We start from the raw sequence: 14592 nt of genomic DNA on the forward strand, positions 1-14592 counted from the left end.
CCCCCCCCCCCCTCAATATAAATAGCCATGATTTTTAATGCGAGTTACCTTGGACTGGAAAAAGTCTATTTAAGGTGAACAGTTTTGCAGACAGATTAAGCAGCAACCTGTGAAAAAGCTGTAATCATCAGGGATAATTGACCTTATTTGAGTGCAAAGTATCCTGAGGCAAAGTTGAGTGTGCTTAAATCCTGGCAGGTTAATTATTCAGTGATTACAGTAGGCTTGGAAAGCATTATGGCTAAGAACCATTTCCAGAATGACATTATTAGAAAATGGAATTTAATAATAATTAAAAGAAATGACAATAATCAAGTCCTCCAGTTATGGATTGCTATATAATGGCCACAGAATGGCCATAAATGGTTAGCAGCAATAATTACTTCTAGATCAAGTAGCTCACATTACATTTATTACCTGAAGTTTAGTTAATAAATATCAATGAGCTAAGAAGCCTATTTTGATTACGTACAAATAGCATTCTAAGGAAATTATTAGAGCATCCATTCAAATTTCTGAACTGTTAATTCCACAAAGCTATTGTGACAGTTTTCAGAATCACATGTACAGATGAGAAAAAGGCCATTTATATTCTAATAAATTGTAATTGTAATTCTTGTTAATTTTGATATTCAAAAGCAAAGTATGCTTTCCCCACCCCAATCCCATCCCAAACAGTGTTTGTCCCATCCTTTTCCCTGTCCCTACCTACTTTCTTTCTGTGTAATCTCGGAGAGGGGTTTATGTTTTATGTTTTGTTTTGTTTTTTGTGTTAATTGTCTTCAAAAAATAAAAAAATATTTAAAAAAAGCAAAGTATATATAGTATTTAAAACAAATTTGCCAATCGTCTTTATTTTATAGATTTTTTTGCTTTATTAAATCGTGTTTCTGTGTCCTACTCTAAAACCTAGACAATTAATTTTCCTGGAGCATCTCTAATCCATGGCACAAATCAGTCCCCTAATGTGTTGTCGAAGGCTTTCATGGCCGGGATCACAGGGTTGTTGTATGTCTTTCGGGCTGTGTGGCCATGTTCCAGAAGCATTCTCTCCTGACGTTTCGCCCACATCTATGGCAGGCATCCTCAGAGGTTGTGAGGTATGGAGAAAACTAAGCAAAGAGGTTAATATATATCTGTGGAAAGTCTAGGGTGAGAGAGGTCAGTGTGAATGTGTAGTTAATCACTTAAATTAGCATTGAAAAGCTTATCTGCTGTCTTCTTCCTGCCTCTGGGGCATCCTTTGTTTAGAGTCGTTAACTGCCCTTGGTTGATTCATGTCTGGAAACCCTCTGTTTTCAGAGTATTGCTTTTTATTTACTGTTCTGATTTTTGAGTTTTGTAATACTGGTAGCCAGATTTTGTTCATTTTCATGGTTTCTTCCTTTCTGTTGAAGTTGTCCACATGCTTGTGGATTTCAATGGCTTCTCTGTGTAGTCTGACATGATAGTTGTTAGAATGGTCCAGCATTTTTGTGTTCTCAAATAGTATTCTGTGTCCAGGCTGGTTCATCAAATGCTCTGCTATGGCTGATTTCTCTGGTTGAATTAGTCTGCAGTGCCTTTCATGTTCTTTGACTCTTGTTTGGGCGCTGCGTTTGGTGGTCCCTATGTAGACTTGTCCACAGCTGCATGGTATCCGGTAGACTCCTGCAGAAGAGAGAGGATCCCTCTTGTCCTTCGCTGACCGTAGCATTTGTTGGATTTTCTTCGTGGGTTTGTAGATAGTTTGTAGGTTGTGCTTCTTCATCAGCTTCCCTATGCGGTCAGTAGTTCCCTTGATGTATGGTAAGTACACCTTTCCTCTGGGTGGATCTTTGTCTTGACTCTTATGGCTTGTTCTTGGCCTTGCAGCTCTTCTGATGTCTGTGGTGGAGTATCCATTGGCCTGTAGAGCCCAGTTTAGGTGGTTGAGTTCACCTTGGAGGAGGTGAGGTTCGCAGATTCTTTGTGCACGGTCTGTCAGGGCTTTGATTGTGCTCCTTTTTTGACTTGGGTGATGGTTGGAGTTTTTATGAAGGTATCTATCTGTGTGTGTAGGTTTTCTGTAAACTGTGTGGCCCAATTGTTGATTGGGTTTGCGGATGACCAGAACATCTAGAAATGGCAGTTTTCCTTCCTTTTCTTTTTCCATGGTGAATTGGATGTTTGGGTGGATGCTGTTAAGATGGTCCAGGAACTTGCTGAGTTCTTCCTCTCCATGGCTCCAAATCGTGAAGGTGTCATCTACGTATCTGAACCAAACAGTTGGCTTTTTTGGTGCTGTTTCTAGGGCCTGTTTTTCAAAGTATTCCATATAGAAATTTGCTACTACTGGGCTGAGAGGGCTCCCCATGGCCACTCCATCCTTCTGTTCATAGAATCCAGTGTCCCACTGAAAGTAGCTAGTGGTGAGGCAATGGTGAAACAGGGCTGTGATGTCTTCTGGGAAGTTTTGTTTGATTAGTGTGAGGGTGTCAGCTACTGGGACTTTGGTAAAAAGGGACACCACATCAAAGCTGATCAGGATGTCCTTGGTGCTTAGATTGAGGTTGCTGATCTTTTCTATAAAGTGTGTAGAGTCCTTGATATAATGTGCAGTGAGCCCAATGTGGGTTTGTAGCTGTGTAGCCAGAAATTTTGCCAGGTTGTAAGTCGGCGATCCAATGGCACTTACAATGGGTCTGAGTGGGATGGCGTCCTTGTGGATTTTGGGGAGTCCGTAGAGCCTGGGTGGGAGGGCTTCTGATTTGCACAGCTGTTGGCGTATGTCAAAGTTAATGGAGGAGTTCTTGATTAGAGTGTTCGTTTTTCTGGTGATTTTGTTGGTGGGGTCTTGTTTCAGTTTCTTGTAAATTGTGGGATCTAGAAGTTGTCTGATTTTTTCTTTGTATTGTTTTGTTTCCATGATTACTGTGGCATTCCCCTTGTCAGCTGGAAGAATGATGATTTCAGGATCTGAGTTGAGATCTTTGATGGCCTGTCTTTCTTTTCTCGTTATGTTGCTGGGGGGGAGTTTTGCATTTCTCAGGATCCTTGCTGTTTCAATTCTTACCTCCTCTGCTTCTTCCTCAGGGAGCTGGTAAATTGCTGATTCAACATTGGCAATGATGTTTTCTACTGGGATCCTGGTGGTGGTGACTGCAAAATTTCCTCCTTTTTCTAGAATGGATACTTGGTCTTCAGTGAGTTGTCTGTCTGTCAGGTTGATGATGGTCCGTGATTTATCCAGTTCTGGCTTTGGCTGTTGCTTACGGCATTTGTCAAATTTTTGTTTTTGTCTCTTGGTGTGGAGAACCATGTCTTTCTCCATTTTCTTGTAGGTAAGGCTGTCTATTTTATCCCAGTCCTGGGTATTCATCTTTTGGCTGATGTTGATGTGGAGGTGCAGCAGTTCTTTGTCTGTGTTTGCGAGTTCTTTACGGATGGTGTGGATTCTCTCTCTCAAGAGGTTGCGTTCCAGGCGGTTGTAAATGCGATGAGCCTGTGGTGTTTTGAAGGTCCTTTTGGCTGCAAGAAATTGTGGGATGGTATCTGTGTCTCTGCAGCGTAGAAGGAAGGTCAGGGAGCACAGCAGATGTGCTTTCCTGGTCCTTAGTTTTTCCAATCTCCGTGTGTCTTGGAACAATTTCTCCCCGTAGAGATGTTCAATGTGTTGTCGAAGGCTTTCATGGCCGGGATCACAGGGTTGTTGTATGTCTTTCGGGCTGTGTGGCCATGTTCCAGAAGCATTCTCTCCTGACGTTTCGCCCACATCTATGGCAGGCATCCTCAGAGGTTGTGAGGTATGGAGAAAACTAAGCAAAGAGGTTAATATATATCTGTGGAAAGTCTAGGGTGAGAGAGGTCAGTGTGAATGTGTAGTTAATCACTTAAATTAGCATTGAAAAGCTTATCTGCTGTCTTCTTCCTGCCTCTGGGGCATCCTTTGTTTAGAGTCGTTAACTGCCCTTGGTTGATTCATGTCTGGAAACCCTCTGTTTTCAGAGTATTGCTTTTTATTTACTGTTCTGATTTTTGAGTTTTGTAATACTGGTAGCCAGATTTTGTTCATTTTCATGGTTTCTTCCTTTCTGTTGAAGTTGTCCACATGCTTGTGGATTTCAATGGCTTCTCTGTGTAGTCTGACATGATAGTTGTTAGAATGGTCCAGCATTTTTGTGTTCTCAAATAGTATTCTGTGTCCAGGCTGGTTCATCAAATGCTCTGCTATGGCTGATTTCTCTGGTTGAATTAGTCTGCAGTGCCTTTCATGTTCTTTGACTCTTGTTTGGGCGCTGCGTTTGGTGGTCCCTATGTAGACTTGTCCACAGCTGCATGGTATCCGGTAGACTCCTGCAGAAGAGAGAGGATCCCTCTTGTCCTTCGCTGACCGTAGCATTTGTTGGATTTTCTTCGTGGGTTTGTAGATAGTTTGTAGGTTGTGCTTCTTCATCAGCTTCCCTATGCGGTCAGTAGTTCCCTTGATGTATGGTAAGTACACCTTTCCTCTGGGTGGATCTTTGTCTTGACTCTTATGGCTTGTTCTTGGCCTTGCAGCTCTTCTGATGTCTGTGGTGGAGTATCCATTGGCCTGTAGAGCCCAGTTTAGGTGGTTGAGTTCACCTTGGAGGAGGTGAGGTTCGCAGATTCTTTGTGCACGGTCTGTCAGGGCTTTGATTGTGCTCCTTTTTTGACTTGGGTGATGGTTGGAGTTTTTATGAAGGTATCTATCTGTGTGTGTAGGTTTTCTGTAAACTGTGTGGCCCAATTGTTGATTGGGTTTGCGGATGACCAGAACATCTAGAAATGGCAGTTTTCCTTCCTTTTCTTTTTCCATGGTGAATTGGATGTTTGGGTGGATGCTGTTAAGATGGTCCAGGAACTTGCTGAGTTCTTCCTCTCCAGAAATGCAAAACTCCCCCCCAGCAACATAACGAGAAAAGAAAGACAGGCCATCAAAGATCTCAACTCAGATCCTGAAATCATCATTCTTCCAGCTGACAAGGGGAATGCCACAGTAATCATGGAAACAAAACAATACAAAGAAAAAATCAGACAACTTCTAGATCCCACAATTTACAAGAAACTGAAACAAGACCCCACCAACAAAATCACCAGAAAAACGAACACTCTAATCAAGAACTCCTCCATTAACTTTGACATACGCCAACAGCTGTGCAAATCAGAAGCCCTCCCACCCAGGCTCTACGGACTCCCCAAAATCCACAAGGACGCCATCCCACTCAGACCCATTGTAAGTGCCATTGGATCGCCGACTTACAACCTGGCAAAATTTCTGGCTACACAGCTACAAACCCACATTGGGCTCACTGCACATTATATCAAGGACTCTACACACTTTATAGAAAAGATCAGCAACCTCAATCTAAGCACCAAGGACATCCTGATCAGCTTTGATGTGGTGTCCCTTTTTACCAAAGTCCCAGTAGCTGACACCCTCACACTAATCAAACAAAACTTCCCAGAAGACATCACAGCCCTGTTTCACCATTGCCTCACCACTAGCTACTTTCAGTGGGACACTGGATTCTATGAACAGAAGGATGGAGTGGCCATGGGGAGCCCTCTCAGCCCAGTAGTAGCAAATTTCTATATGGAATACTTTGAAAAACAGGCCCTAGAAACAGCACCAAAAAAGCCAACTGTTTGGTTCAGATACGTAGATGACACCTTCACGATTTGGAGCCATGGAGAGGAAGAACTCAGCAAGTTCCTGGACCATCTTAACAGCATCCACCCAAACATCCAATTCACCATGGAAAAAGAAAAGGAAGGAAAACTGCCATTTCTAGATGTTCTGGTCATCCGCAAACCCAATCAACAATTGGGCCACACAGTTTACAGAAAACCTACACACACAGATAGATACCTTCATAAAAACTCCAACCATCACCCAAGTCAAAAAAGGAGCACAATCAAAGCCCTGACAGACCGTGCACAAAGAATCTGCGAACCTCACCTCCTCCAAGGTGAACTCAACCACCTAAACTGGGCTCTACAGGCCAATGGATACTCCACCACAGACATCAGAAGAGCTGCAAGGCCAAGAACAAGCCATAAGAGTCAAGACAAAGATCCACCCAGAGGAAAGGTGTACTTACCATACATCAAGGGAACTACTGACCGCATAGGGAAGCTGATGAAGAAGCACAACCTACAAACTATCTACAAACCCACGAAGAAAATCCAACAAATGCTACGGTCAGCGAAGGACAAGAGGGATCCTCTCTCTTCTGCAGGAGTCTACCGGATACCATGCAGCTGTGGACAAGTCTACATAGGGACCACCAAACGCAGCGCCCAAACAAGAGTCAAAGAACATGAAAGGCACTGCAGACTAATTCAACCAGAGAAATCAGCCATAGCAGAGCATTTGATGAACCAGCCTGGACACAGAATACTATTTGAGAACACAAAAATGCTGGACCATTCTAACAACTATCATGTCAGACTACACAGAGAAGCCATTGAAATCCACAAGCATGTGGACAACTTCAACAGAAAGGAAGAAACCATGAAAATGAACAAAATCTGGCTACCAGTATTACAAAACTCAAAAATCAGAACAGTAAATAAAAAGCAATACTCTGAAAACAGAGGGTTTCCAGACATGAATCAACCAAGGGCAGTTAACGACTCTAAACAAAGGATGCCCCAGAGGCAGGAAGAAGACAGCAGATAAGCTTTTCAATGCTAATTTAAGTGATTAACTACACATTCACACTGACCTCTCTCACCCTAGACTTTCCACAGATATATATTAACCTCTTTGCTTAGTTTTCTCCATACCTCACAACCTCTGAGGATGCCTGCCATAGATGTGGGCGAAACGTCAGGAGAGAATGCTTCTGGAACATGGCCACACAGCCCGAAAGACATACAACAACCCCAGTCCCCTAATGGCTAGCCAGAAAATAAGTTAGCACATGTGCCACTTTGCTTGTAATATGTTTTCTTCCAATTTAAAAGCTGGTGGATTCAGTTGTTATGACTGTTGCTATAACCTTTTCTTATGGTTTATTAGAGTGGATGAAAGGAAAATCTGCAGAATGATACTTGTTTCTTTTTTCTACAATTTGTTTGGGACACTGAACTGGATAAGTCAAAGATTTGTACAGGGCACAATGGAAGCCACATTTCAATCACCCAAACACAAATTCTAGGTCTATCCCTGCTAGTGTATTCTGTGTGAATTACAACACATAACATATATTTCTAATTTGGGCTTCAACTACACTGACCATTTAATGAAGTTTGAAGTTACTTTCAAACTGCAGCAATCAGATAACAAATCCACACAAAAGTGCACGAAAGGAAGCCCTTAATGCAACTCAGTGATCTGTGGTTTGTGTAATCACCATCCTGACATCAAACCGGTTCCATCTATAATGTATCAATTACACAGTTTTTTCATGTCAGAAATGACTTGAGAAACTGCAAGTCACTTCTGGTGTGAGAAAATTGGCCATCTGCAAGGATGTTGCCCAAAGGATGCTCGGATGTTTGATGTTTTACCATCCTATGGGAGGCTTTTCTCATGTCACCGCATGGGAGCTAGAGTTGACAGACGGGAGCTCATCCTGCTCCCTAGATTCAAACCGCCGATCTTTCAGTCAGCAGTCCTGCTGGCACAAGCTTTTAACCCATTGCGACACCGGGGGCTCCATCTACATAGTGAAACTACTTCCTTCAATATTAGTTTGAAACTGCATTACATGGTCAGTATAGATGGGGCCTAAGCAAAAGCCTACAAGCCTACACGCCACTCTTTCCTTTTAAATAGGCCATGAAAGGCAGGGTAACAGAAGACATTTATAACAAGGCTAAGCAGTCTGCTGAACCACTGGGCAAAAGCTTGGAATAAACAAGCAAGTAAGGCTACTGCTTATTACTAGCGTAAATAATTTTCTTATCATTTCCTATGCCACTAGCTGTGCCCGTTCACGCGTTGCTGTGGCAAAGTGGTGGTGGTATTGGTTAAAAATTGTTGTGTAATTTTTATTTGACGTTATTTGTATTTTTTTATTAATTTTATTGTAAGTTATATTTTTATTTATTATATTTTATTATTTTCTTGTATTATTTTTAGTTATTTTCTGTTATTATAGTATTTTATTGTATTAATTTTTTTAGTGTTTTTATTATTTTTTATTGGGTTGCTAGGAGACCAAGTTGGAGGAGCTTAGCCTTCTAACTGGCAGCAATTGGATAAAAGCAATTATTCCTCTCCCTCTAATTAGGACTTTATTTTTCTTTTCTTTTTGTTGTATCAACCTAGAGGCGTGGATGATGGGTTGTGTTGTCAAATTTCGAGGTTGGGGGGCCTGTAGTTTTGTTGTTTTGTGGGTCGCCATGATGCCATCACTCTTTTATATATATAGATATTATCTGCTTAGAACTGGATTATATGAGGCCCCTTCTACACAGCTGGATAAAATGCACACTGAAGTGGAGTCAAGATAATGCAGTTCAAAGCAGATAATATAAGATTATAAATGGGTTATATAGCTGTGTGGAAGGGCCTTGAGTCTACACTGCCATATAATCCAGTTCAAATCTGATAATCTGTATTTTATAGGCAGTGGGGATGAGGCCTAAGTGAGGCCTAACTCTGCCTGTTCCCTGGGTTGAATGGGTTGCTAGGAGACCAAGTGGGCGGAGCTTAGCCTTCTAACTGGCAGCAATTGGATAAAAACAATTATTCCTCTCCCTCTAATTAGGACTTTATTTTTCTTTTCTTTTTGTTGTATCAACCTAGAGGCGTGGATGAGGGGTTGTGTTGTCAATTTTCTAGGTTGTGGGGTGTTTAGTTTTGTTGTTTTGTCTGCTGCAGTGATTCCATCACTCTTTTATATATATAGATTACATATCTTTGGCATTAATTTGTGGAACGACAGCAAACAAGAGCTTCTATACCAGGTATACCAGGCAACCACCTCATTCCAAGACATATTTAAACACCTTTTAAATCACACATTTTGCAAAAAATAAAAATTACACATCCATATTGTTCTTGAGCCACTCAGTTATGAAAACCAACAGGGTGGCCTTGAGCCAGTCACTCTCTCTCTCGGCCTCAGAGAAAGGCAAAGGCAAATCCCCTCTTGCCAAGAAAACTGTGATAGGGTTCCATTAAGAGTTGGCATCAGTCAGAAATGACTTGAAGGTACATAACAACAACTCTATTGTTATATGTCTTCCAGTTGACTCTGACTTAAGGCCATTCTATCATAGGATTTCCTTTGCAAGATTTATTCAAAGGAGGTTTGCCTTTGCTTGCCTCTTATGCTAAGAGAATGTGACTTGTTCAAGTGAGCTGGCATGATTAAGTAAAGATTCTAACCCTGGTGTCCCAGAGTCCTAGCTCAACACTCAAACCACTATACCAGAGCTTCGCCTGCAATGTGTAGGGATGTTACTTGAATGTAAGGACACTTCTAAGTCTGTAAGAAATAAATAATCTATTTTTTAAAAATATAAATGAAAGGTTTTCATAAAATATGTCATGTTCCTATACATTTCATTATTAGAATTGATGTATGTGTCAGTATAACTTAAAAGGGGTCGGTTTAACCTCCAGTTTACTAGTAAAATTGAATTATTGTGTTGCGAAATGATGCACGTCTTAAAAGTGTGTTACCAACATGAAATGCTTGGAAAGCTCTGCACTATCCTAGACCTTCCATATCTCCATATTAAGTGCAAGATTAGAATACATGTTTTAAAAAAGATGCTGCTAAAGTTAGAAACACTCACCATCTCGTTTCCAAATAAGATGTCAACATAAGGCATAACTTTCATCATTGGCTCCTTGTAGAACTGGCTTATAAATGGTGCAGAAAGATTCAAGGTAAATATCTTGTTGTTTGCAGAAGCCTGAGAAGCCACTTTCAAAATGGATTCAGGTGATACTGTCAAAAAGAAGCCCTAGAAACAAATGTAAAATAAATTGTTATTCACAGTAATCTAACAGCTTTTTGGAGGGAGAAGGGGAAAGGGAATATTATTCCATCTAACACATTTTTGATATGGCAACATCAATTAAAGATAACTCATAAAATTCAAAAACATTCATCCAATAAATTCCACATGAGCAACCACATCAGACAAAAAAACTTCTGTCCTTAACTTAAAATCTATAACTACAAAAGTTCTGACACTAAAAAATCATTCAATTCCAATATGACAAATGGAGAGAAAGCAATGACCTGTCAATAAAAATTAAATTAAAATGTAATATTTCAGATTTCTTGGATTTATCTTAAAAATACTGTATTACTATTAATTTAAATAAATAACCTTTAGAGTTACATAAACAAGTATCAAAAACAGCAAAGGGAAAAAAATGACCTAGTTGCTAAGACAACATTGCTGAATTCCATTTTTAAAAGTCAAACAATTGAGAATTACTACTATCATAGCAATTCTATGATTTCCCAAAAGACATGTTAGGAACATCCTCAGTCTAGAGCGAGGGGGGGGGGGGGGAGAGAGATCGCATTAGAAGAGGAAGATCTGACCAGGGTTAAAGAGGGGACACTCAGGGTTTGCTGGAAAAAGGGCGGTCTCCAGAGCAGAAAGGAAAACCAAAACTGATTTGGGGAAGGCAGTATTAATTAGAGGGTATTTGCCATTTTTCATCTTTTTGAATTCCTACAGAAAAGGGTAATATATAATACATGAATCCTGTATCGCTTCTGCGTGCTGTCAAGAGCCTATTGCTAAATGCGAGAGGTTCCATTATTGGGGAACTCTATCAGTGAATATCATTGATGTACTGATCTCAATAATCAACTTTCCTTTATGACATTTTTATTTTCAATATTTCTAACCAGACATGGAAAATCAATGCAATAGTCCTGTAGTTACTGCAATTCTTTGTATCCCCTTTCTTGTGCACTGGAACATTATTTCCAATATATGGGCCATTCTTTTGTTTCTTAACAAATGCTAGTAAGACTTAAAGTAGGTTCTGTCTCTGTAGATTGAAGCCCCTCTATCTGATCCTGGTGGTTTATTTTCCCCAAGATGTTGAACAGTTGCATTCTACATTCTGACTCTATTCATATCACTTTTTACTTTTGCTTCTCCTCCATTCTTAACTGCTTGAATAGTTTCATCTGTTATCCAAAAAGGCTTTTATTTCTTTTTGGCTAGAGATAATGCCTCTTTGCATTCCTTTCTGACAATGTCACTGGCTTCAATTCAGAGTTCTTCAATTAGGCTGAATAATGCAAATATTTTTTACACTATCTTTAAATTATAAAGAGATCTTGTTCAGGTTCTATTTTGATTTGTTGCTTGTTTTAAAGGTCTTCTTCAGCTTTAATTTTTGAAATTAGCAGTTAATGGTCTATGCCATAATCTGCTCCTAGTTTGGTTTTTGCAGGAAAAAACGAGCTTCTTCATTTCTTGCTTTTAGTTATGTGATCTCTTTCTATTTAAGCAGTAAGCTTTTTGAAATTGAGAGAGGGGATGTAAGGCAGCTAAAGGAAAATAAAGAGTCATACAAAATCAGTCAATATTTTTTTTACAAAAATACCTGTAGATAAAAACTTATTCTAAATAAGCAATAATAAAGCTGAACCTTGCTGGTCCCCAAAAATGGGTCTGATTTAAAGTTTCTTTTCCAAAAATGAATCTGTTTACGGAAAGGTCCTTTATTCAGGGACTTGTTGGGACATATGAGCTGTTATTTCTGAAACAAACTGCTCTAGTTGATTATTTCCATTATGTTCTATAACATGTCTTCATGGCAAGTTTTTTAAACAGTGGTTATTATTATATAGTCATGCTACCCCACTATTCTGCCTTGGTCAGATCACACCTGGAATACTGTGTCCAATTCTGGGCACCGCAATTGAAGGGAGATGTTGACAAGCTGGAATGTGTCCAGAGGAGAGCAACTAATATGATCAAGGGTCTGGAGAACAAGCCCTATGAGGAGCAGATGAAAGAGCTGGGCATGTTTAGCCTGCAGAAGAGAAGGCCGAGAGGAGACATAATAGCCATGTATAAATATGGGAGGGGAAGTCATGGGGAGGAGGGAGCAAACTTGTTTTCTACTGCCCTAGAGACAAGGACGCAGAACAATGGCTTTAAATTACAAGAAAGGACATTCCCACTGAACATTAGGAAGAACTTCCTCACTGTGAGAGCTGTTCAGCAATGGAACTCTCTGCCCAGGAGTGTAGTGGAGGCTCCTTCCTTGGAGACTTTGAAGCAGAGGCTGGATGGCCATCTGTCGGGGGTGCTTTGAATGTCATTTCCTGCTTCTTGGCAGGGGGTTGGACTGGTTGGCTCATGAGGTCTCTTCCAACTCTATTATATGGGACTTCTACAATATTATTATTATTATTATTATTATTATTAATAATAATAATAATAATAATAATAATACTTTATTTATATACCGCCCTATCTCCCGGATGGGACTCAGGGCGGTTTACAGTCATAAAAGCAAACACAAACATTACATAACAACATAATACACATTATTAAACAAAGTAAAAAATTACAATTATAACAATAAATCACACTTACATGACCAGATCAAGGGGACGGGAACCATAAAACCAATATATTAAAATGTATTATTTTAGGCTAGGGAAATCTTGTGCAATATATTCATCAGAATATTTTGAAACTATGGGTCCCACTCAGTGAAATATATGTAAAAATATTTTTGTCAGAGTTTAGGGAACTCTTGTTTTCACATGCCTATCCCATATCTCTGTCATTTTTTGAAAAGTTTATTGTCGCCACACACAACAAAATAACTTGAGAAAGAATAGTGTGGGATCTGCCTATGGATTAATGCACTGACATCACTTCCTCCTCCTATGACTATAACCATAGTTGAAAGAGTTATTTATAATAAAGCCATCCAATTACAAAAATGAAACACCACCTAGTAACCTTAAAGGTTAAAGTTAACAGTTAAGGGCCACAAACATCAAAGTGTGGGATGGGTGGCAAAGCTCTGATAGAGAGGAGCCCCAAATTGTGCGCATTTATTGTAAGTTAAAACAAGAACTTATCTTGAACCTCTGAGTAGAAGAAAACAGTTAGTTCTATGATTTTCATTTATTTGATCCAGAAAGCTGTTGTTTTAAACTTGACAGAGTATGGATGGCACAGATACAAAAATGCCTGAGTAATGGTTTTGGCGTGTGGCAGTTTGTATTGTTTATTTTAATGGAAGCATGGTTTCATAAGTGGGAAATGACTAAGGTTTAAGTTATTGTTTTATTTAAAGTGGGCTATGTTCCCACATTTGATGAAAGCTAAATTGCAAACAGTTTTTGGTACCAGGAAAAATGCTGAACTATCAATGAATATGCTTATATTAACCCTGACATTTTCTTTGAAATTAATGCCAACACGTCAAAAGGAAAAGGCTGCTTCAAAATTGGAATAGTTTCATTAATTCTAAATCAAACTCTTAATTGTTGTCTCGTTGGTATTTATCATTACAACAGCTGCTGAGCAAGTCCACAAGATAAAGCAATGACTCTTAATGGCATGAAAGGTTTAACCTTTAAGTGTTTAAGGATGTTATCTACATTGTAAAATTAATGCAGTTTGACATCACTTTTAACTCCAATGGTTCAATGCTATGGAATCCTGGGAACTGTAATTTCACAGGGTCTTTAGCCTGCTCTGCCATAGAATGCTGTTGCCTCACCAAACTACAACTTCTCTGATTTCATAACATTGAGTCATGGCAAATAATGTGATGTCAAACTGCATTAATTCTATTCCTTAGGCCATATTTTTAGAAATTCACATCTATTTCTAAATATTAAGTGCTGTTGTTCACAATCCAGGTGACTGTTTTATACAGCCCAAATGATTATTTTAAGTTCTTTTTTTGTACAATAGATCTTCAGGTTTTACGACACTATTTTAAAAAATCCTGCATTTCCAACCTGGTGCCTAAGTCAACTGTCCAAAGTATTACTGGAAAGTAGAAATACAAAATGGTTCTAAAAAGCACAATACACATTTTGAGATGTAAAGTACAAAAGACCAGGCCAATCTCTTTTCCTCTCCTTTCCTCCCTATAATGTTTTATCTTGTTTCATCATACCACAGTTCATTAATACTATTGGTAAGATAATGAGCAGAAACTCCCAAACAGATCTTAAAGCATGGATTGACTGGTATTTGGAGGTGATGGCTTTTTATTGTATTGATGGGCTGGGCCATGAGGTCACGAAGAGTTGGAAGTGACTGAATGAATAAACAACATATTGTATTGATGAATGCAGCTTTAAAAGCATATAATTATTACTGTTGATATAAAGAGATCTCACAGTAAAACAGTACTACTATAAATACCCTTATGTGACTCTTGGCACCATCACACTACACTGAGAACGTTCACAGAATTGCTACAAAATTCTTCAATGTTCATACAAAAGGGACAATGGCCACAATGGATCTTGGACTCATTTTTCTATTCACATTTAAACATAACTTTTTCTGTCAGATGGTTAAACCAATTTTAATCAATTTAAAACTGTAGGCATGGACTATTTATTTATTTACCATATTTATACCCCGCCCTTCTCACGCCATACAAATAGGCAACAATGTGATGCCGCA

At 39.3% G+C, this 14592-nt stretch overlaps 1 protein-coding gene across 5 annotated transcripts in view; it reads right to left on the reverse strand.

Moving 5' to 3' along the window:
* adk (adenosine kinase) overlaps positions 1-14592 on the reverse strand; it is a 193751-nt gene that overhangs the window by 58309 nt on the left and 120850 nt on the right. For all 5 annotated transcript variants that reach the window (XM_062977450.1, XM_008114276.3, XM_062977449.1 and 2 more), the window contains one exon: positions 9739-9909. In XM_062977450.1, coding sequence (XP_062833520.1) covers positions 9739-9909 — 171 coding nt within the window. The remainder of the gene's footprint in view (positions 1-9738; positions 9910-14592) is intronic.

This window comes from Anolis carolinensis, chromosome 3 (assembly GCF_035594765.1).
Source record: "Anolis carolinensis isolate JA03-04 chromosome 3, rAnoCar3.1.pri, whole genome shotgun sequence".
In the NCBI taxonomy this organism is placed as follows: Eukaryota; Metazoa; Chordata; class Lepidosauria; order Squamata; family Dactyloidae; genus Anolis; species Anolis carolinensis.